Source organism: Vipera ursinii (genome assembly GCF_947247035.1).
Source record: "Vipera ursinii genome assembly, chromosome: 1".
NCBI classification, from domain to species: Eukaryota; Metazoa; Chordata; class Lepidosauria; order Squamata; family Viperidae; genus Vipera; species Vipera ursinii.
Window position 1 is genome coordinate 305,188,476 of NC_139512.1, and position 24,315 is coordinate 305,212,790.

At 37.3% G+C, this 24,315-nt stretch overlaps 2 protein-coding genes across 3 annotated transcripts in view; one reads left to right on the top strand and one right to left on the bottom strand.

Moving 5' to 3' along the window:
* The window catches only part of TP53BP2 (tumor protein p53 binding protein 2), a 47,963-nt gene extending 35,306 nt beyond the window's left edge, over positions 1-12,657 (top strand). For both annotated transcript variants that reach the window (XM_083355932.1, XM_083355931.1), the window contains 7 exons: positions 1,690-2,173; positions 3,890-4,668; positions 7,450-7,587; positions 7,796-7,929; positions 8,781-8,947; positions 10,134-10,333; positions 11,369-12,657. In XM_083355932.1, the coding sequence (XP_083212058.1) occupies positions 1,690-2,173; positions 3,890-4,668; positions 7,450-7,587; positions 7,796-7,929; positions 8,781-8,947; positions 10,134-10,333; positions 11,369-11,410 (1,944 nt within the window). In that variant the 3' untranslated portion in view covers positions 11,411-12,657. The remainder of the gene's footprint in view (positions 1-1,689; positions 2,174-3,889; positions 4,669-7,449; positions 7,588-7,795; positions 7,930-8,780; positions 8,948-10,133; positions 10,334-11,368) is intronic.
* Positions 12,658-14,342: 1,685 nt separating this feature from the next.
* The window catches only part of CAPN2 (calpain 2), a 43,593-nt gene continuing 33,620 nt past the window's right edge, over positions 14,343-24,315 (bottom strand). The window contains exons 14-21 of the mRNA XM_083356020.1: positions 23,558-23,623; positions 23,331-23,388; positions 19,767-19,831; positions 17,750-17,818; positions 17,202-17,280; positions 16,639-16,755; positions 16,177-16,235; positions 14,343-14,543 (exon numbers count right to left, since the gene is read on the bottom strand). Coding sequence (XP_083212146.1) covers positions 14,520-14,543; positions 16,177-16,235; positions 16,639-16,755; positions 17,202-17,280; positions 17,750-17,818; positions 19,767-19,831; positions 23,331-23,388; positions 23,558-23,623 — 537 coding nt within the window. The 3' untranslated portion in view covers positions 14,343-14,519. The remainder of the gene's footprint in view (positions 14,544-16,176; positions 16,236-16,638; positions 16,756-17,201; positions 17,281-17,749; positions 17,819-19,766; positions 19,832-23,330; positions 23,389-23,557; positions 23,624-24,315) is intronic.

Sequence of the window (24,315 nt, forward strand, 5' to 3'; positions counted from 1 at the left end):
GGATGTTCAAGACACTCAGCACAATCTTCTATCATATATTCTTACAAGATTAAGTGGGCAATTTTCATAACCAGTCTTCTGTCCCATTCAGCTTACTCTGCAATTTCTTTTATCTCGACCAAATTTTTGTTTGTTTCTTTATGGAGTGTATATTTACTTATTATTTCTGTGTTCTGTATTGCTGTGAATGTCAGTTGAAGGTTTCTGGCTGGTTTATAATTATTTCTTCTTGTTCCTGTGATGGCCCCACAGAAGCCTGGTAGCTTAAATAGCTCTTTCCTATTCTGTTGGTTGTATTCCATTATCCTGTATAACCAACACACCTTTCCTTGGTGCAGGTCCAAACATTGGGGATTCTTGACAGCTCAATACTACACAGATAGAAAGAGGGCTGAGCTTGTGTTGAAAGAGCTCAGTACATAATATTCTGAGATGTTGGACTACTTAGGGCCAGACAATTCCTCTTGGCCTAACTTACTTCATTAATTTTGTATGGTGGAAGTTCTTTGTATGCTATGTAATGAATAATAATAATATGTAATTTCCTAAGCAAGGGATCAGCAATATTTTCAAGCAATGGGAGCCATGATTTTGCAAGATATTGTAGATGCCAAAAGCATAAATATGTGAGGGGAACCTTTTTTTTTGTTTCTCTTCCTGATTAAAAATGTTCCAAATATCATGAGGATTCTTGTGAGAACACTGAGATTTTGCAATATTTGGCTGTCTTGTGAGATTTCAGCCTTTAATATTTATGTATTTATGTTTTGGAGATCAGTGACTACATCTAACCCCAACCCTAATACAGTATGTGAGCAGGGTAATACAGATAGCATCAGTGGTGGGATTCAAATACCTGAACAGCCGGTTCTCTGTGTGGACACCACTTCTGGAAGTGATCTGCCCAGATATTAGTTTCTATCTCTATTTCTTGTATCAACACGCTAAGTTCCAAGGATGTCCATATCATATCAATTCTAGACCAGAATTTAGGTCTATTTGAATAAAACGTATATTGCAGGTTTTTTGGATTTTTCCCCCTCTCCATATGTCTTGAATACAGAGTTCTTCTGCCATTTTAAAGACTGCTTTAGGTAATACATTTCTTCCTTTCTTCCCTTGTTTAGTCCTTTTATAGTCCAAAGTTCCATCTATTATTGCATTAAAGTCTCCCATTGTACAAAAATTCCAATAGTCCAATTCTAACATTTTTTAATATAGTTTTTGGTAAAATTGTTCTTGTTTATCATTTGGTGCATATATTGCTACCATCAGTATCTGTTTTTGGTCCATCATTATTTCCGTGCTTCTGGAAGTGGCATCCACGCACTTCCAGTGGGCCATTCTGGGCCTGAAGAACCTCCCCAGCTCAGAACAGACTTCTAGAAGTGGTGCCCATGCACTTCTGGTGGGCCATTCTGGGCCTGGGAGGCCTCCCCGGCTCAGAACAGACTTCTGGAAGTGGCATCCACGCACGTTCTGGGCCTTGCGAAAAAGGACTAGGCGGGGGCATTAGTCGGTTCACTGAAATTGACCAAAATTACCTACCTGTTCTACTGAACTGGTGCGAATCGGCTGAATCTCATCACTGGATAGCATTATCTTGTGTACTATTTATCTTTTGCTTTTATCCTTGTAAAATAATATTTCTTTTGAATGTCTTATTTTCTTGGCTGTTTTGACTTACAGATGGGCACTAAAAGTGTCGCAAAAATACCACCGCCTGTTCCTACCAAGCCAAAACAGATCAACTTACCTTATTTTGGCCAGACTGGTCAGGTTCCTTCATCAGATGTTAAGCCTGAATGTAACATCCAGAAGCTGCCTCTGACAATTACTAGTGCAGGAAGTAAGCAGAAGCCAGCAGCCACGCTGACACCATCAGCATCTCAATATGCTCAACAGAAAATATGTGTTTCCCCAAGTGGTCCTCCTCCTAGTCTGGATCTAGCTCTTCCCAAACAAGAAAGTCCTCCTGCAGCAGCTGTGAGACCTTTCACTCCTCAGCCAACCAAAGAAGCCCCTCCACCACCTTTTCGAAAGCCACAGACTGTGACCACAAGTTCCATCTACAGCATGTATACAAAGCAACAAACTCCTGGGAAGAACTTTCAACAGGCAGTGCAGAGTGCTCTGACACGAGCCCACACTAGAGGACCTCACTTCCCAAGTGGTAAGCATTTAAGGATATGTTTGCTTTGCTATGTCATGTTCTGTTTTTTTTTTTTTTACTAAAGGCCACTTCTAAAGAGGACAGCAGCTTGAACTGTGGTGAGAATTCAAGGAGTCACTCTATTTAAAGCAAGGGCTAATAATTTGCAAGTTGGTTGTAGTCCTCCCATCTTGTCCTCCCTAGAGCAGTTGGAGCAGGAAAGACTGGTCCTTTTTTGCAGGTCTTTTAAGGAGAAAAATTAAGCCAGTGGTTTGCAGCAACATGAGTCCTAAAATTACAAATGCATTTGTGTCAGCTGTTATTAAAAAAAAAACCTAGCTATTTTGTTAGTTTTGGGGATTAGGGCTGCTCAAGAAATAAAAATGCCAGTTACATTTAATAATTATATGTTAATCTATATTTGATATGGATTCCCCGATTTAACAATATCACAGCTGCTCACAGCAGGTTTCATAGGCAAAATCTGGGGTAGATTTTGTCCATACTCCTGCTTTGCTTTTGATGAAGTTAAAAAATATATAAGCCACACTCCCCTCTTCCAAGCTGCTTATTATTTCACCGTTTGAGAGCAGCTGCCTTAAATATTGAAGATAAAAAAAACCTCCAAACATTCTGGGCTTGCCACAATAATTAAAAGAAATTGTGGACTCCAGTCCCAAATTTATCTACCCTATTTTAAGATACCCCTTTTTAATATATGATTACTTACATATTGAGTTGAATCCAAATAGGTTCTATTTAGATACAATGAAATTTATGAAGTATGAAGAAATAGCTAACCACTAAATGAAGAGGGGGGAGGGTTGAAGAGCTAGATGTGCTATCAAATACACGTACTTCAGACTCCTTCAGAATGACAACGAAAGAATAGGAAGCCTGCAATTTGTATTTACTCCTTTTCTGAGTTAAGGCAGATTAGAAAAATATGTATTCTCTTCTAACCTGGAACTGATCAAGCTGTTTTTTTGTGGAAGACATGCTTGTTAATCATCATTTTTTAAAAAAATTTTTAATTGATGTTCATTTAGATTTTGATTTGGATCTTCAGATGTTGAATTGTAATACTATAATTTAAGTTACAACAGTTTCCCCTTTTACTAGAGAAATGTGTACCTTTTCTTAAGTGCAGGATATTACATACAGTATTATGGCTCTGGATTTAATTGTACTTAGGTACCCATTGTAATCAGTGGGATATGTTAGTCATAGTATGTTCCAGAGGTTACAGTGGATCTGCACTAAGCATGAATAATTTTAGCCCAACCCAATGTTGAAGACTATTAATTCTGATTGACTATTGCTTTAGGGTTTGTTTTCTCTCTAAACCATGTGCTTAATGTGTTGACATTTCCAGTGCGCAAGTACTTACATTGCTTAAGAGAGAAGTTGCTTTTTATTGGCAATATTAAAATGTAAGTCAAGTTGTAGTGGAATTGTCAAAAAAAACTTCCAATACTTCATTTTTCTCTCTATTTCTGTTGTGGTCTACACTGCCAGTGCTTAAACTTAAAAAAGAAAGATAGAAAGAATTGTAAAAAAAAGACACCTCCCTTACATTTCCTAAGGATATAATGAATAAGATTTCTGCATAGCTGATTGGAGTAATCAGCCATGTTATCAATTTTGATATAAATTTAATTAATTGACTATGGATAGTGCATTTGTTTGGGGGTTTTTGCCAAGTGTTTATGATTTTCTTTCTGAATTGCTTTTTAGTATATGGAAAGCCAGTTATTGCTGCAGCTGGTGTCCCAAACCAACAGCAGCAGATGGACAATAATTATTCAAATACACAAGGCAAGCCAGCTAGTCCAGAGCCTGAAATGGAATCTACAACTTCAGCCAGTGAAAATAATGAAACAGAACGTATTCCTCGCCCACTCAGCCCAACCAAGCTTTTGCCTTTCTTGTCAAATCCGTACCGAAATCAAAGTGATGCTGATCTGGAGGCCCTTCGGAAGAAGCTGTCTAATGCACCAAGGCCACTGAAGAAACGTAGTTCTATTACTGAGCCAGAAGGTCCTAATGGGCCCAACATTCAGAAATTATTGTACCAGAGGACAACACTGGCTGCTATGGAGACCATTTCAGCCCCATCATACCCCCCAAAGCAAACTTCAGCTACAGTTACCGAAATCTCAGCAGAAATCCCAAATCCTTACTTAAACCCAGAAGTGGTAAAAGAAGTGATTCCTACTCCACCTGAGCCAACTATTTCAGAGGAAGCAGAAAGCCCAAATTCTGATTCCAATACTAATTCTCTGCCTTCATCAGGACTAGACAGTGTCCTTGAGGGGACCTCTGACATCACTTCCCTTATCCAGCCTGAAATGGAAGAACCAAGTTTAGATGTGCCTTTGCCTATTGACCTATACATGGAAGAGTATCCTCCCTACCCACCACCCCCGTATCCTTCAGGAGAACCAGAGAACTTGGGAGAGGACTCATTCAATATGCAACCTCCTGAAGTCACTGGACAATTTTCTTTGCCCCCTGTAAGTAAAAAAACACTGCTTCAATAATTTTGACACTTATGAAGTGAGATGATTTATTGTGCCACTTCTGCAGTGTATAATTCTTTCTAAGGTAATTCAGCTGTATTGATTGCTAGACATAATTTGCTGCTGTGCAATATCTTCAGACTTCATTTATTGAAAGCCCTGTTCAAACTGAAATGACGGATGGATGTCTTTGGTAAAGTAATGGATAGTGGCTATTATCCATTTCAGTTAAATATCTCTGTTATAAAAAGTAGCGTGGTCAGCACCTCATTTTCAAATGTTGAAGTTTGTGATGATCAGATGCCTTCATTGATAAACTGTGTTGTACTGTAAGAAGTGGGGAGCCAGTTTGGTGTAATAGTTAAGACATTAGGCTAGAAACCAGGAGACTGTAGCCCCAGCTTAGGCATAAAACCCACTGGTGACTTTGGGCCAGTCACACACACTCACTGATCTTCACTGCCAGTGTTTAAACTTAAAAAGAAAGATAGAAAGGATTGGTGTTTTTTTTTAAAAAAAACTTCCTCAGCCTAGGAAGCAGGCAATGGGAAACTGTTTCTGAAAACTTGCCAAGAATGCTACGGGGACTTCTCCAGGAGTCAACATTGACTCAAAAGCACACAAACATAGTAAGAAGTACAAGTTGGCTTGAGAATACTGATATGTCTAGAGTCTGCCAATTTGGGGAGACCATTGTAGCATTTCAAAATCAATCAGTTTCCTAAATTTTCCTCCTCTCTGATAGTATCTTGCTCTCCATTCTGTTGCTCTCTCTTCACTGATGCTTCAATTTGCCATCATCTTAAAATGTTTAAAAATTCACTGTGGAATAGTTTTGAAAATGTAGAGTACAATATGTGCTATAACATACACTACACTTTAGAAAAACGATAAAGACTTTTCAAATCTCAGCTTATCATACAAGTTGTGTAGCTTGCTGAGTTACTGTCAGCATCAGGATATATTTATCTGTCAGAATGCTTTAGTTTAATTATTTGCATACTTTTGCAAATCCTGTTAGGATATTCCAAATCTTATTCCAAATCTTAATATTCTATTGGTTCTAGAACAAAACAAAGTGAAGGAGACAAGACTATTTGTGTTATATTCTACCTTTTCAATGTATTCTGATATCAGTGGTGTTTATATAGTTATAAATTATTGTTATTTGCTCAGTGGCAGCTATTCACTCCTTTTATCTAGGTGATACACTTTATGTTTGTGTTCCAGGCTCAAATATTTGAATTTTAAAAACTGTGCTGAGCCTCTCCCTCATGTTAACATTCTTCAGTCTTTACTTTTATCAGATTAGTCATTTAAAGTATTAATTTAAACCCCACTTTCTTTCCTGGTGATTACTTTATGAAGAAGACGTTGGTTGCCTGCTTCCATTCTTAAATGTTAGTTTCTAGTTTATGATGATGCTTTAGCAACAAATATTTGAGCATAATCATGTATTGGGGTGAAATCTTTACCACTTGGGGAATAACTAATGCATGTTATGCTAATAATTGTGTTACTTGCTTCTGATGTATAACACCATACTATTTCTAACGCCAGACACTATTTGGTTTTTGGGGGAATTTTACGTACACTAAGGTGCTATTTAGATGGCTATTGGGACAGTCCAGGATTTGCTGTTTCTTAGCTTCTTTATTTCTGGCTCTTGGTTGCCATCCTGCATCATCTTGAAGAACTTTTCACTGACTGCACTGTTGTGTTCTAATTATTTACAAACATGCTTCAAAGAAGTATCCTCTTTTTAACTCCTCTTAAGCTGTTCCTTAAAAAAGCTGCCGTGGTTCCTTGGCCCATGTGTAGCCATATAGGCTCAGGAAAATGCTTGAATCAGTTAAAAGAAATGTAATGAAGGTAATGCCTGATACTTTCATGAAGTTAATCACGTCTAAGACAACAGGGGGCAGATTTGGGGATGATCTATTTTTAGGGCTTACTAGAATTAAATATAGTGACAGATTTTATTTTCCTGGGCTCCAAGATCACTGCAGATGGGGACTGTAGCCAAGAAATTAAAAGACGCTTGCTCCTCGGGAGGAAAGCTATGACAAATCTAGACAGCACATTAAAAAGCAGAGACATCACCCTGTCAACAAAAGTGCGTATAGTCAAGGCTATGGTCTTCCCAGTTGCAATGTATGGCAGTAAAAGTTGGACCATAAAAAAGGCTGAGCGCCAAAGAATTGAGGCCTTTGAACTATGGTGCTGGAGAAGACTCCTGCGAGTCCCTTGGACTGCAAGGCGATCAAACCGGTCAGTCCTAGAGGAGATCAACCCTGACTGCTCTTTAGAAGGCCAGATCCTGAAGCTAAAACTCAAATACTTTGGCTACCTAATGAGAAGGAAGGACTCACTGGAGAAGAGCCTAATGCTGGGAAAGATTGAGGGCAATAGAAGAAGGGGATGACAGAGAATGAGGTGGCTGGATGGAGTCACTGAAGCAGTAGGCGTGAGCTTAAATGGACTCCAGAAGATGGTAGAGGGCAGGAAGGCCGGAGGAACGTTGTCCATAGGGTTGCGATGGGTCGGACACGACTTCGCAGCTAACAACAAAGAATGAAATATATATTGCTTAGTCTATTCAAAAAAAATTTTTTTTTACTTGAGTATATCAATTAAGAAATTGTAACTTTTAATATAATGCAATAATTGGTCACATTAAATTATTTTTTAAATTTCTATAATATTGAAATTAACTAAAATTGTTTTTATTTTCAGTGAAAAAGCTCCTATATACCATTGTTTTCTTTCCTCTAGGGTAAGCGGACAAACCTGCGCAAAATTGGCTCAGACAGGATTAGTCACGGAATGCGAGTAAAATTCAATCCACTTGCTTTGCTTCTAGATTCATCCCTTGAGGGGGAATTTGACCTTGTTCAGCGGATTATTTATGAGGTACAAATTCCATATTCCCTTATTAAGAACTTAGACTTGACCTACATTTAGTACTGCACGTGTTATAGCAACTTGCAGGGATGAAATACGAGATCAGTACTCCTAAAGAGTTTCAGATGGTATTCAATCTAAGAAATTGTAGAATATAAAATGATAGGTGGCATAATGGAAAGCATATTTAGCATTCCCTTTTCTTTTTGCTGCACAGGTTGAAGATCCCAGTTTGCCCAATGATGAAGGCATTACAGCACTTCACAATGCTGTCTGTGCTGGTCACTCAGAGATTGTGAAATTTTTGGTACAGTTTGGTGTAAACGTAAATGCTGCAGATAGTGATGGATGGTAAGGATGCTGTTTGGCATTTTGAATTAGCATAAGTAAGTTACCTTAATGGAGCCTTCCACCATGCTGTGATATCTAGTAAATACATGATAAGTCTATATCCATTTCAGTATCTCTGACTGAGAAAAGAAATAATCATCTTCCTGTTTCTTAGGGATGGGGGCAGGTGGGAATTGCCCTTGGTTCATTAGAATAGTTGGTGATTTCAATAGGCCCAAAATACAAAGCATTAGGATAAGAACAGCAGTACTGTCATCAGCAAAAGAGGAATTTGGGTAAGATCAGGGGTCTTCAAACTTGGCCTTTTATGACTTGTGGTGGCTGAGGAATTCTGGGAGTTGAAGTCCAGAAGTCATAAAAGGGCCAAGTTTGAAGACCCCTGAGTAAGATGAAAAAATATGGCGCTTAGAAAGCAACTTTGGGGAAATGCTGTTGTTAGAAATAAAGCTGTCAGAAGCCATAACAACCATTAATACTTATTACAGTAGATTTATTTATATATAGCACCCATTTTAACCTTGTGACTTATGAAAAGTGAGCAGCAGTAAAAACCTACTACTACTACTACTACTACTACTACTACTACTACTACTACTACAATCACAATGGATACCACTTTGCATTCAAGGTGAAAAAAAACTTTCAGCCATCAGTACAACCTTCTCATGGATTCTCACATATTCCAGTTTTCATACCTAGTGGCATAACCTTATAGAAAAGGACACTGGGTTGAGGCTAACCTAATCTCCAGGAAGAGGATGTTCCAAAGAGCAATCACCATCAATCTGGGTATTTGTAGAAAGTGATTGAAAACATTCTGTTACTTTTTTCTTTTCTTTTGCAATGTATAGGACTCCACTGCATTGTGCAGCATCTTGCAATAATGTCCAAGTGTGCAAATTTCTAGTGGAATCAGGTGCTGCTGTGTTTGCCACAACATATAGTGACATGCAGACTGCAGCAGACAAGTGTGAAGAAATGGAAGAAGGCTATACTCAGTGTTCTCAGTTTCTTTATGGTATGTGCCCAAAATGGGGTTCCTTAGAGTTGTAGTTCCCCCCCACCCCAGATTTCCTCTTTTATGTCTAGAAGATTCTTTCAAGCTCTAGAAAATAGCACGTCTATACATCTGAGGTTCTGCGAAAGTTTTATGCCTGTTCCTAGCTGTGGCATCAAATGAAAAACATTATTTGGTTCTACTTCTGTAATCCCAAATTTCAGAAAGCAAAGCATTGAAACTCATGCATTCTAAGTAGGATTTTCATGTATAACAGAGATAATAAGTTGGAAGGCACCTTGGAGGTCATCTAGTCCAACCCCCTGCTCAGGCAGGAAAACTTATACCATTTCAGACAAATGGCTGTCCAGTCTCTTCTTAAAAACTTCCAGTATTGGAGCATTCACCACTTCTGGAGGCAGGTTGTTCCACTGGTTAATTGTTCTAACTGACAGGAAGTTTCTCCTTAGTTCCAGGTTGCTTCTCTCCTTGACTAGTTTCCATCCGTTGCTTCTTGTCCTGCTTTCAGGTGCTTTGGAGAATAGCTTGGCTCCCTCTTCTTTGTGGCAGCCCCTGAGATATTGGAACACTGCTATCATGTCACCCCTCACCCTTCTCTTTGTTAAACTACACATACCCAATTCCAGCAACCGTTCCCTATATGTTTTAGCCTCCAGTCCCCCAATGGGGATATTGGACATGCTGTGTTTTGTTACTACTTCAGATAGTATCTCCACATGCACACTGGAAAACATTTTTTGCTGAAAGAAAAAATGCTATGAAACTTGCATCGAAAAAGAAGACTAAGGGGTTATAGAGAATTATATAATAAGGAGGATTATAAAATTATAATTATTGAATAGAAGGTTAAAATCATACTATATGTCATAACTTTAGTTTCTTTTTCTTTGGATTTTAGTTTACTGTATGTAAAATTCTCAAATATTTTTTTAAAAAATGCATCTTCACATGCATTGCAGGTATAATTTCCCACTTTATGTCACTTTTATACCCACCCGTACAGATTGTATTTATGTTAATGCTGCTCCTATAATGGCTTGAACATTCCTAGACAAACTATGTTTGCTGTAATTCTGTGACTTTTGGCTTTTTTACTTAGTTAAGAATTTATATGGTAGTCAGCATTATTATGGAATAATTTTTTGTTAAGACCACTTGGTCTGATTTTTTGGTGCGTGTGTTGCAGGAGTGCAAGAAAAAATGGGCATAATGAACAAAGGAGTAGTTTATGCTCTCTGGGATTACGAGGCTCAGAATGAGGATGAGTTATCCATTAAAGGAGGGGATTGCATGACAGTCCTTCGCCGGGAAGATGAAGAAGAAATAGAATGGTGGTGGGCTCAGCTAAGTGACAGAGAAGGCTACGTGCCACGGAACTTGCTTGGGGTAGGTTGAAATAGTTGTAAATGTTTCTTAGTATAGGTTGATAGCCATATATCCTTTACACAAATGATTTGGCTGCATTAATGGTCTCCCTCATCTTCCAAATTGTCACGGTTTCTTACAAGTTAAATTAGGATGCCAGCATGATTTATTCTAAATTCCTGGATGTTCAATATTTAGTGATGTGATAAAATCAGTAATCTCTATCTTATGGCAGCTCCTTTTCTGTAGATGAAATTGATTTCATAAAGATCTATTTCATAAAGAAGTTTGCTTGTTGCAAGTTGGCTTCTTGGACTATAGGTAGGATGAATTCCAAAAATACATTATAGTGTTTTAGAGAACTGGGGAACCTACAAGAGGAACAAACAGTGTATATTAATTTTAAATTTAATAAACCTTAACCTTAACCTTAAAAAGAATCCTGGTGCAGAAATGCAGCACTTGAATCAAATCTACTCACTGAGATCTTAATTAATCCACAAAATGAACCCAATAGATACTGCAGAGTGTCTCTACTTCCCTCTTCCCTCTGTAGTCTTGACTTCTGGCAATTGCCACATGATTTTGGTGGTCTATATGATAGCTTAGTGATTAAAGACATTGAGCTTGTCAGTGTAAAGCTGGGTTTGAAACCTGAGCACCACACAATGGTGTGAGCTCCTGTTACTTGCCCCAGTTCCTGTCAACAAAGCAACTTCAAAGCATGCAAGTGCAAGTAGATAAATAAATACTACTTAGGTGGGAAGGTAACAGTGTTTTGTTCGCCTTGGCATATAGGCATGCTGGCCATATAACCACGGAAAGGTCTTTAGACAATGCTGGCTCCCTTGGCTAAGAAACAATTGAGCACTACCCCCTAGAGTTGGATACAACTGGACAGGGGAAACCTTTACCTTTATGTGTCTCTGTATATATAGTACATATTCCTCTTAAGAAAGCTTCAAGGAGAGCAGCTCAGGTGTTTTTTTAAAGTAATTACTGTATGTATTGACTTGTGGACCTGAGACAACAACCTCTCTTTTTTCTTTTTTTCAGCTATATCCAAGGATTAAGCCAAGGCAAAGAAGCTTGGCATGAAAATGTTAGAAGCAATTTTATGAAGTATTAACTGCAGTATGTTTTCCTTTTCATCTGCAGAAATGCATCTGTGAGACTTGTTTTGGTAATAATGTGATGTAAAAGCAAGGTGGAATATACCTTGAAAATATATGAAGGATAAAAATTATAGAAGAAATTCTACAATGCTATTTTCAAGCAATGAATTAGTTTCTCCTTTAGGCAAATTAGGCCTGATGGTCAATCACTGCCTTATCTGCTTCTACAGTAGCTTTCTTTCCACCCCCTTTTGTAACTTACTAGTAAGATAGAATCCAACAATTGCTCCAGCCAGTCTCTTAAATCTTTTCATTCCATTCTGTAGAAACAGAGCAATGTTAAGTCAGGTAACCTTTTCATATAGAAACTAGTAACATTGTGTTTTTAAAATGTCTTAGTAGCAGAGCTAATGGGATGAAATGACATGAAATCTGTTGAATTAAGGAATCTAAAGCAGTTCTTTGAGCAATAATTTTAAGTGCAGTAGCATTTTAGGATTCCAAAGTATTTGAAATATGGCACATGTGATGTAGCTTACTGTATGTGGGGTGTATTTTTTCCCTTATAAACAATACATTTGTAACTTCGGTATTAAATGTAGAAAAGCCAGTTTTTGCATCTCACAAATTTTGTTACAACTATCTTTTCCTTAAATGTGATTAAACATTTGCTTCAGAAAATACCAGTTTGTTTGTACTCTTTGAATACACAGTGCTCCTGTCATTGAGCTGTTCTCATGTGCTGATGTGAGCACAATAAAGATTAAAATTTGTGACTCCCAATGTTGTCAGCATTTCTTGGTTATCAGGGATATTTTTATGTGATCTGTAACTACTATAAAAATGACATTGCACTTGACCTTTAAGTTATATTACTTTATCCTGATCAATTAGATTGTATGGAGGGTTGGGTGGGGATATAAGAGAAGAAAGATATCTGAAAAGGAAACGGTTTGTTTTAAAATTGCTTTATATCTATTATTGGCAAGATCATATCTTCTTGAATTATGGTAATCTCCCCACCTGCATCAAGCATCCTGTGGCCCCCTTACTACTTTGGACATTCATTAAGCTTTTGAGACAAAAATATGTGTTGGCAATGACAAAGATGAAGTCTGATAAGTTTTTGCAACAAGTGGGTATACACACACATGTATACAATAAGCCTCTTTATGGGAACATTCACACCCAGTAAATGCATTCTTACCTTTGCTGATGAATCTTTCTGTTAACTAAATAAACATTGTGTGTTACAGTTGTCCTCGTTTAACAGTCATTTGAAGTTAGTGGCAATGAATGAATGGTATTTACATCCAGAACCCGAAGTTACAGCCATTGCAGCACCCCTAGGGTCACATGAGCAAAATTTGGGCACTTACGAAAGCAGGGGTGCTTCACAGCAGCATACTCCCACCTCGCGAGTAGTGTGCACAGGCTCAGAAAGAAGGCCTAGCACAGCCAGCTGTTTTCTTGCATAGGTTAAGCCTGGGCATACCTCATCAGCGGCAGGAGGAAGATGGCCAAAGATCAACAGGGCCTGCAGAGCACAAGGCCACAGGCCAGCTGGGGCTCTGTACTTTGGCAGCTGGCTACAGCTTGAGGCAGCACTCCCCAGCAATGGTACTGGGGCTGAAGTAGAGATGGGGGCAGTGGTGCCTAACTAAGACTGCTGAAGGCACCAAGCCTATACTTCAGCCCCATCACTGCTGCCAAGGAATGCTGCTGTGCAGAGTGGTCAAAAGGGCACAGATGGTGTGGGTGTGTGTGGGGGGGGGGAATTCAAGAGGAAGCAGTCCCTTGCCTTACCAAACTCAGGGCTGGGAGGGACACTAAGCTGGGCATGACTTGGATCAGGGCAATTCTCCTAATGGCTGGTGGAATTCAGTTAACAATATCGATAGGAATTGTGGGTGTTAAGTGATGTGGTCACATAATGTCACACTTTAAAACCATGTTGCTTAACAATGGAAATTCCAGTCCCAATTATTGTCGTTAACTGAGGACTACCTACACTTTAGAGGCAGGATAACACAATAGCAAATAAATGTTGAGACTTCATAATTCCAAGCGATTTATTCCATTTTACTGGTTAAAAATATCAGTGGCTCAAGTGATAGACTAAAAATCTTTAAAAACAAAAAAAACCTTATTGGTATTGTTAAGTAATTAGTGAAAACTCTCATTACACCGCAAATAAGTGAAACAGATTTTATGAGATTTGCTGCATTGCAAATAAGCATTTGCTAGGTTTTACTGTAGATTTGCTCTATGATAAATGCAATCTTTCTAACTTATATTCAAGTTACACTGCTAGATTTTTTTTTTTAAAAAAAACCTTTTCCTGAAAAAGCTCAAAACAAGGAATTTATTTGAACAGTAAAGAAGAGAGAAAAGAGAAGAGAGAAAAGGAAATCTGACCGAGAGCATTATGAATTGACTAGCTTTTATTTGAATGGCAAAAGCATTCTTTATTGATGAATCAGATTTCAGATGGTTAAAATAATCTGTAATACAAAGCTAATTTCTAATAGAAAATGCAGCCATTCCCAATATAGGTACTTAGAAATAATAGAATGGCAACTCCAGGAAATTTACCTTACGGCAAACCTGGAAGAGTTTAAGCAAATATTATAGTATTATATAAACAGTTACAGCTAATATATTGAGATTGTTTGGCAGTTGCTTTGTTTTTTTTTAGTACTCTCTTTAGCAGCTTCACCATAAGTACATGTATAAGTAATAATAATAATAATTTTACTTGTATACCGCCCTTCTCCCGAAGGACTCAGGGCAGTGAACAGGGCAAACATATAAAAGTACAAGAATACAAAAATTAAAAAAGAATTAAACGAGATGCCCAAGTTACAACAATAGATTAAAATACATTTAAAACAACAATAAAATCCAAACCCCTCCCCCATCAGGCCAGGCTGGCTTGTTCGAACAAATAAGTCTTCAGATCGCATCGGAAGGAGCGAAGGTCGGGTGCCATCCGGAGCTCATTATACACCATAAGATGTATAATAAGCCCTTTTAAAAAATGTTCCAGGTTGATTCCCAAGAGAGCTTTTTGCCATTTGTGCATTGCTTTTTCATATGGTAGTAAAGCACAACCACTGTGGAAGAGAAGGAAAAACATGTGATAAGCAACCTTAAATAAAACTATGGCAATTTAGATAAAAATTTATCTGAATTATATTTTTTTTTCCCAAAACTAAAATTCTCTGTAGAAAAATGCTCGTCACAAAGCAAACCTGACCCTTAAAAATTCTAGAGAAATTTGACTGGCAGTCAGAAAATCTCTACATTTCGTAAAAGCCCCAAATCCTACATATGAATTCCTCTTATATTTACAAATGCTGATATTTTGCAGATAGTTAATTTTATACCATAGGTTAGCAATGTCTCATAACGCTTTCTGACTGGCTAGACTAGAAAGAATGATTGGGTTGAAGCTTTAAACTTTATAGAGGATGCCAGGTTGCTTCCCCTTGCTTGAGGAAGTGTTAGTTTCTTAATCCATGAAAATTCTAAACATGGCCCAGAGGGGAGCCTGAGTACATTTATTTATTTATTTATTTATTAGTTTTTATAAACCGCCCTTCTCCCGAGGGACTCGGGGCGGTGTACAGAGGAAGGAATGTATACAGATTGAACAATAAAAATAATAAGAAACACTAATGAAAACAAACTGGGACCCCAATTAACGCTATCATGCCAGGCCGGACTGCTGGAACAGGAAAGTTTTTAAGTCGCGACGGAAGGTACGGAGGTCGGGGGCCATCTGGATTTCGGTTGGTAATTATTGACAGAGCGGTAACTTTCTAGTACAAAATCTTTTGAGGAATGCAGCTAATATCTGCACAATTAAGTTGCTCTTGAGCTGATAATATCTGCTTCATTCGTTGTCATCTACTCCTTTGTATTCAAGTAGAATATATTTCTTGATACAACATAATGAATTACAGCATTTTAAGAGATTTGTGATGTTCAGGGTATGATATGTATTGGGTTATGCATATTTTCAAGTTAAATTAAGAATACACAAGATACATCCGTGGCATGTAATAGTGTCGTTCCCTCTCTGAGTCTGCTGAAATGCTGCATTGTCTCTGGTGCATTTATGAACAAGACTGTGCTTAAATAAGCAGCCACAAAAACAAATTCATGCTTCTGCGTTTAGGGATGCAGAGGGGCTGAGGGATTTCTGCATCTGCCAAAACATTGTTTTTAATCAAGAAGAAAAGTATGTGAAATATTAGTGAACAAGTTTGACTTATGGAGGATGGAGTGTAGTCCAGAATTATTTTAATTCACACAATGAGTTGTCTATTAATGTTTCGTCGCTTAAAACCTGTAAGCGTTATCTGTTTATGGAATCTGTCTAGGCAAGCACAGAAAAAACATGAGCTTTTATGAGTTTCTCCTGGTTTCAAAGCTTAATTATGGCAGCTTGCTCTCCTGAGGCATAGCCTGTCATATGTCAGCCACATCTGCATAGAAACTGCAATCTTAGTGTTTTGCAAAATTTCCTACCCTGTCTTTTTTCGTCCCTAGCAACTTTAATGAGGAAATAAAGAAACGTTGCACATCTATGAACTAGATATTTAGTTAATAGAAGATTTGCAGTGCCTGATCTAAAAACAGAATATGTATACTCAGGGTTGTTTTAAAGTAGCAAACACAAAAAGGAGCTTTTCCTCCAAAGTGACTTTGTTCCATTAGATTTTGACAGGCTTGCTAACTTACAGTGCCAAGATTCATCTGTACTGTTCCTGTTTTCTCAGTATCCAGTTTCTTAAATATCTCTACAAGGGGATAAAAAAATGAATTAATAAAGTTCATCAGTTTCTCCCAGGAAAGAAAAAAGCAGCAAAAACTATTTCATCAAGAGAAACAAGGAAGAAAATTACCACTCTTAGCTATTAGACCTGCCCCTAAAAGTCTGTAATTAATCTAAGATGTGTAATTATGGGGATGTAAAGCATTGTTCCATTTGGTAAATAATTACAATCCGTTAGTTAAAGCTAGAAGATCAGTTTGTTTATTTTCACTAAGTGCCCTTTATATTTTAAGAATTGTGCATAATCCGCACATGTACAAATTTTGATATGAGGAAACAGTTCATATTGCCTATCTGGAACTCAGTAAAGTTAAAAACTAAACAAAAGCATTATTTTAAGACCACCAGCCTAAATTAAAGATACTCACTGAACAAAGTCTCCAGTCGAATCAAGCACCTAACAAAATTATCAAAATCAATGATCAGCTGCTCATCAGCAAAACGGGCCACAATGACTTGATGCAACTGGCAATCCAACTTAAATCCTGAAATACAAGTAAAATTCTAATTGCTACAGATGCATCCTTGGTGCAGCTGAATACAAAGCAAGAAGGAGCTGCTCTAAAAATGCTTTAAATTGTTTTAATATATTAAGGTAAACATTCTGATCACATAAGCAGAAGCTTGGAAATTGCTACAAACCTTACCGAAGTGTTGGAATTGTTTTTTCCAGCCTTACCCAACTAGATGTCCTCCAACTCCGTAGTTTATGCTTCCTGTGATTCTTAGAAAGGGCACCCACTGGCATAGTGGTAGGTGTGGAGGTGATTAAAAGAACAATCTGGAGAACATCCAGTTGTGGGAGGTAACTATGGGGTATTGCAACTTTTCAGGACCACATCTGGAAGCAGCTACGATAAGGGAAGCTATATGTATTGGGCCTTAATCATTACAATGTCTTTGGTGATCTCCACTTTTGATCGACAAGTACCTGCTTGCTCCAAAGCTTTCCTCATCTCATAGGAGTTCATGGTGCCAGAACAATCTACATCTATATCCCGATAAATTTTCTAGAGAATGTAGAAAAAAGGACATTTTTCTCTATTAAAAATACTGAATTATCTGAAGGAAAAAAAGCATATACATATAGTCCCTTTTATTTCCTTATTATTCATGCACATTTCTTCTCTTGATAAAATAAGTGTTCTTTTTCTTCTGGAAAATTTATCTCGGGCACTATAAGTTTAATGGAATAATATTTAAGTCAGTATTTCTCAACCCTGGCAGCTTGAAAATGTGTGGACTTCAACTCCCAAAATTCCCCAGCAAGCAAGAACAAATGGACAAGTTGCACTTTCTACTATAAAAGCCAAGGCTACTTACGTTTTATGCACTCAGAGCAACAATGTAGGTATCTTGCTTGGTATCAATGACACTTCGTACCAGGAAACCCATCCAAACCTACACAATCCAAGTTGCTAGAGTATATTTTAAACAATCAAAATTTCCCACATTAATTTATTTAAAGGTCACTTTTACCTGGTATTTCTGAATCTTTGTCCAAAGTACGTGGAATTCTTTCAGCCCTAGCTTACCACTTCCATCAGTCTGCTTGGTTAAAGAAACTTCCAATTTAAACAGAAAAAAAATCCAAATTTCTTTCACTGTAGTTTTCTTTGGCTACATTTCTCCCACATCAGCCTACAGGGTAGAATCTTAGTTCCTACTAATTTGCTACCTTCTACTAAACACTTGCTACTTTTGTAGAAAGAAACCTATACTTAGGCATATGATAGACACCTGTTCTTTATAAATAACCATTTTGTTACTTCCTATATTTGAGGGGTGGGCATCTTTGGAGGAGGTAGGAGTGGAGGGTGCAAAGTGGATACGGATATATCAAATGTGTAGCCATAGTTGGGGGTGTTCTTTGTATTTATGCATTGGTATTTTTGTATTTTTATTTTTGCATCAAAACATCAGATTCGAAGTTACAACTATGTTTTTACAATGGTCATTAAGCAAATCCATTTTCCCCAACTAGCATTTTTTTTTACCAGAAACTAGAAGTAAATGCTAGAAACCAGGAAAAATTGTAAATTATATTCATATTACTATGAGAGGCTGCAAGCGGACGTTTGCTGGGGAGCTAACTGCCAAGGGCCCAAAATGCAATCCTATGGCTGTGGGGGATGTGGGCAACTGTTATTAAGTCTGAAAACAGAGTTTTCTAAATAGGTCTGGGCAGATCCATTGTAACTTCAAACAATTGTTAAGCAATCAGTTGTAAGTCACAGAGTACCTATATAATGTAGTAGTTGATCTGTTTTGTCTTATATTATTGTTTCATTGCATGTTCATCTAACACCATATACATCCATACACTGTTACAAAATGTCAATAGTTAAAAAAATCCTTCTTCAAGGAACATTAACATTTGATATTGGAGAAGGACGGGGAGGGGAAAAGACAATTATAGTAGAGTAAGAATGCAAAAAAAAAAAAAAGGAGCCGTATGAATTTATGCTTGGAAAAGAAAATTAAGTCAGCTTTTCCTAACTTGATACCTCCAGATTTGTTGAGATGGCAGATTCAAGAATTTCCAACCAAGACAGCCAAATCCTTCATAGATACATAAGCCCGGGAGCTAAGAAGGCTTATACATTTGTTTCAGGAAGATGTTCCAAACATGTCATGAAGCAAGTGACATTCTGCATTAGAGGCAGAAGATCTTGGGTAGCTGAGGTAGAATTATAGCACAGAAACTCTGCAGGACGGGGTGTGTGGGAGAACAATACAATGGAACTCCAGGAAGAACTTTGATTTTATTAGGCATGCCAAATTTGGGCTTCTAAAGTCCAGACCACTAGTAGATGGTGGCATGTTACCATTTTCTATATTTTTTTACTGCCATCTAGTGACAATTTTTCAGCTCAGGTAGGGTTTGCCTGATTTAAGGTTTATATGTGGTATAGGCAAAAATATTCTTTGCACATGTGAATAAAGGCAGAGGTATAATAACTAGCTGCATCCTTCTTTGTTTATGAATATACAAAGAATGAACGAGGATCATACTCAAGTTACATATAGCTTAGCACTACTGTTTGGTTTATTTGGTAGCCTAAGATCTTCTATCGTTGCTACCAAACATATTTTTAATGTACATGCTAGCTATAGATATGTCACCATTCAATTTAAATATTTATTACATTTACATCCTGCCACAATCTGAACTGAATCTTGGCAGTTCAATATGGAATATCCTGCTACTGGGTGTGCCTTCCTCAGACAAACACTATCTGGTAAAATAAAGAAACTATGATCAGCATGTTTCTGTCCATTGACCCAAGGGATGAGATGCAGCATACATCTATTAAATACAGAAATTAACTATGAGAAGGATTTCATTAACTAGAACACTAAAAAAGCACACTATAAACGTTTGACCAAGTTCATCTTCCTCATTCTGTTTTAATGACCATCCATAATTCTGCTGCCCCCACTTTTTCCCACTAGAGCCTTAAACAGAAAATATACCACACACACTGAAGGATACATCTAATAGATCAACCATAATTTTGCAAGTTTCAATACTAAAGCCATCAGATTTAATATCTTGACCTGCAAAGAAAAACAGCAAATTTGTTACACATAGAAATCTTTTACTAAGCCTTTAAAATCTTTCGCTACTCTTGCAATTATTCTATTCATCTAGCTCTATATCATTTTTTAAAAAGCTAATTTTAAGCACTGATAACTTTCCTCCCTTGCCCACACTGCAAGTTCTCTTGGTCTTTTATTGCACTAATAAATTCACAGCCATTAAAGAATAAGGCTTTTTCAAGCCCAAAGTCATCTCCTTTGCTTGCAAAAATTTTAAAGGTTTTCTTTCATAAAGTTTAATGGATGTGCTTTATTTATGTTGCTTTTTTCTACATGTGATGAAACTGGCTTAGATTGAATATACAATTCAATTAATAGCAAAGAAAAAAATAAATAAAGTTGCCACACCAAGAGAAGATAATGTTTTAACAATATCACTTAAAATGCCTGAAAAAGGAGCTTTTGCCTACAATGAAATAACAATAAAGTGTTAGATTATCTTCCTGTAAGAAGTACTTCACAATCATTAACATGACTGAGAGATTCTAAAAACTACTATTATCTGAGCTGCAAAAAAATGGACAATGACAAGATGGCAGCAAAAAACCAGAGGTATCGTTCACTCTACTCTTACATTTAAAGATTATCCAGATTATTTTTGCTTCTTAGATATGGTAACCCTAAGAAGTCTCATTTCTGATTTTCAGTCCTTACAATTATGACAATGAGCCAAAAAAGTCACACACTCAGCAAAAAGGGCAGGATCAGCTATAACTACTTCTGTATAAAGCCGTACCAACAAATTCAGACATATGAGGCTCAAATAACACAGTAAATTTGACAATTCATCCAGTATTAAAAATCAAAGGGGAAAAGAAATAAGTGCAGAACTTTGGAGATGCTTTAGTGCTTCAAGAAATGCACAAATAAATGTTGAGTTTATTCAGAAGGGTCAAACATGGGTTAAAATGCATTGTTTTTCAGTAGCAAAGTTGTGTCCAACTTTTAGTGACCCCATGGACTACCATGGCATGCCAGGCCCTGGACTTCTGGTTTGCCAATGTAGTTGCCATGGACGTCTGGGAGGCGAGCTCCATCTTCAGCATCCAGTTTCACTTTGCTGGGGACCCAGGAAAGGGTCAAAAGATGCCCTGTAGGGGCAACCAGCAAGGAGGGGATCGCGGGAGGGCAATAGCCCTTTCGCTTGATTCAGGGCAGCCCTCCAAACTGGTGGACAAAAGACCAGCCATAGCAATCTGGGTCGTCACTAGGCTGCAGATAGCCAGTCACACTTACCACCAGGCAATTTTAAAGCACAGTGCAGATGAGATTGGGTGAGATCTACCTCTCTTAAACTTTTTTTTTTACTTGCATAAGCTGTTTAAAGTACTACTGTGGAGAGGGAAGGGAGATTTTATCCCTCTCTCTCGAAACAGTGCTGGACTTTAAAACGTTGAAAGAATAACTTGATCCTCATTGGAATTCTATTTTTTAAAGTTTGTGGACTAAAAGATTTTCTATGCTTACTGAAGATGGGGGTTTTTACTTATAAAAAAGAAGCAAAACTGAAAAGATTATAAAAACTTTGGATTTAAAAGAAAACTTTAAATAGTAGGGGCGACATCCTGTGGCTCAACCTTATACTACAATTTGTTATTGTTTAAAAGAGACTTGGCCAGCAGCCCAGACAATAGATAAGACTTATGTAACCTTGAGATATCAGCTCTGAGAAGCCCAGCTGTCTTCCCTATTCAGTGACAAAATCTTTTTTTGTATTCTCTGATTACAAAGCCTACACAGAATATAACAGAAAAAGTGGAACAATTAAAGATTATGACAGAAGATTCAACTGATCAACAAATACAGTCAATGGAAAACCCAGAAAAGGGATTGACAAGATGGAAAAAGGAAAAGACTTTCTACATAAATCAGAAGGAACCTGAAGATCAAGAAGAAGAACAGACTGAAGAGAAGATAAACAGGACAACTACATTGAGATGGAAAAATATAGAGACAATTTGTTAGTCCTCTCAAAAAAATGGTGACCGAATGGTCTTTTCGACCATCTTACTGAAATCTAAAACAGAATATACTTAAATAGATAAGATGTGTATGTTGAATACAAGACATTGTTATGAACTGAGATAAAGAAAAAAATTTGGTCATTAAAATTTAGCAGTATAAATACTAATAGCTAATTTGAATATTGATTTGTGCATAAAGGTCATGTAAAGAGCCTTGGTGGAGCAGTGGGCTAATGCCTCCTTAAGTAACACCAGCCTGCCTGCAATTAGTGCAGGTTCGCATCCCACCAGGCTCAAGGTTGACTCAGCCTTCCATCCTTCCGAGGTAGGTAAAATGAGGACCCAGATTGTTGGGGGCAATTAAGCTGACTTTGTAATAATGCCGCTTGGGGTGTGTGTGAAAGCCCTAATAAGCAGGCATATACATAGAATGAAGGCTACTGCTAAGCTTGTAAGCCGCCCTGAGTCTTCGGACAAGGGCGGGATATAAATGGAATAAAAATAAAAATAAATAAAATAAAGGTGAATAATGTATTCTTGAAAGTAATAAATAGGTCTATATTGAACGTTAAAAATGAAAATTATTAGTTTAAGCAAGAGATAGCAGATACAAAGAGGAAGAGAGGAAGTATTAAATAAAAAGAAATAAATGAAATGAAATAAATGAAATAAAAAGAAATTTTGATTACTAAAAAAAACAAAAACTGAAAACTAGCAAAAAGGAAGGATATCATATTGTATCCTTAATTTGTTGACATAGAGGGTGAGAAGTTAAGTAGACGGGATGTTTATTTTGAATATTAGATTTTGTAAGGAATGGTGATAGATGAATTGGGAGTATATTAAAAATCTTGGGAATAATAAATATTAAATCTTAAATCTAAATGTTAGTGGAAATTGAAACTGAAAAATCTATTAGGTCATTGATTGTCTAAAAGATTGTATGTTAAAATAACTAGAATATGTGTAAACTAAATACTATGGATATGTGTAAGAAAGTTATTTTCTATGTGATTGATAGAATAAAACTTGTCTTTTAATTTACAAATAGACAGTATATATGAAGTGAAAAAGAGAGGAAATGTTTATGGTAGCAATCTGAAATCTGTACTAATGATTTCTGTATGTAATTGAATTACTACTACTCAGCCACCACGTTGCTTTTCAAATATGTGAATGTAATATTAGAAAATAAATAAAATTTGTAAAAAAAGGAATTGGATATCTAATCAGGCCCCTATTCACATTTTGGGATGCTCTGGATCTCCTTTGCTCTTAAGCATCTAAGTAGAAGCTGTTTCTGGCCTTGTGAACTCATTCATAACCACTGACAGCATGTTTTCAAACTAATTTTTCTCCAGCTTATTCATCCCCCAGAATTCTGGGGTTTCAGTCAAATAATACAGGGGTTAATGGGAATTACAGTACAGATTCTGTGGAGAACACTCAGCCAGGCAAGGCTAAAGCAAGAAAAGGAAGAAGGAAATGCTTACGTTTTGCTAAGATTTTTTTCAGAATATTACACAGTTCAAAGGCTGAGATCTCAGCATCCTGGTAAAGGTGAGATAAAGATAGCATTAAGGACACATGTATTAAATATTGTTTCTGAAACTAATTGTTTTTATCAAGCCATATTCTGCTGTGGCATTTTAGAATCTTACTTCAGCCATAGATTGCCCAAAGTTGTCTATTTTTCCCCATGGAACATTCATTCACTCACCTCTCCAGCTAATTGCCTAAATAATTTCTTAAAATTGGGTTCAATTTCATCTTCAGTGAGTTCTTTCTAGAAAAGAAAAGAATTGCCAAGGCAAGTGAAATAAAATTTTAAAAGCTTCTGCTATAGTATTTGCTATTTCATAAAGAAGAAAATATGCCTTAAATGTATTCAGCATATCTTTTGTTTTGCCTCTGAGCATAGAACATTGCTGCTTCTATGTCTTCATGAAGGGTGAAAGTTTTTGTTGTGATTCAGGGTCAGCCTGTGGGTTCGGCAGTTGGGTCGGATGATTCAGAGGAGGAGGAGGGGGTTGTTGGTGAGGTTGCTGAGGGTGTTGGAGAGCTTGCTGATGAGAGCCTGTGTGAGCCTGACAGCGTGGATGAAAATGACCCACAGCTGGCCCTGTTCAAGGACGCCCAACGCAGGAGGCAGTCAATCAGAAGTAAACAGAGGAAGGCAATGGGGCACCTTGGAAGGAGGCAGAGAGAAGCCATGCCCTGAACTGTTTAAAAGGGGAATGTGTGGGAGGGCTGGTTTGCTGAAGGCAACCGTTTGAATAGTTCCTGTTTCATGGTTCGTGTTTGCTCTCTTTGCTCTCTTTTCTCTGTTTATGTTTTTAAGTTAATAAATTTGGCAGGCTTAGTTCCAGCCTCTTGCCTTCTTGTAAAAGGGGTTGTCCCTGCCTTTTCTGCAGGGCCAGTAGTAGGCTGGTACAGAACAGTTTTATGAGTCAGCTTTCACAGTGTAACACTCAGAAT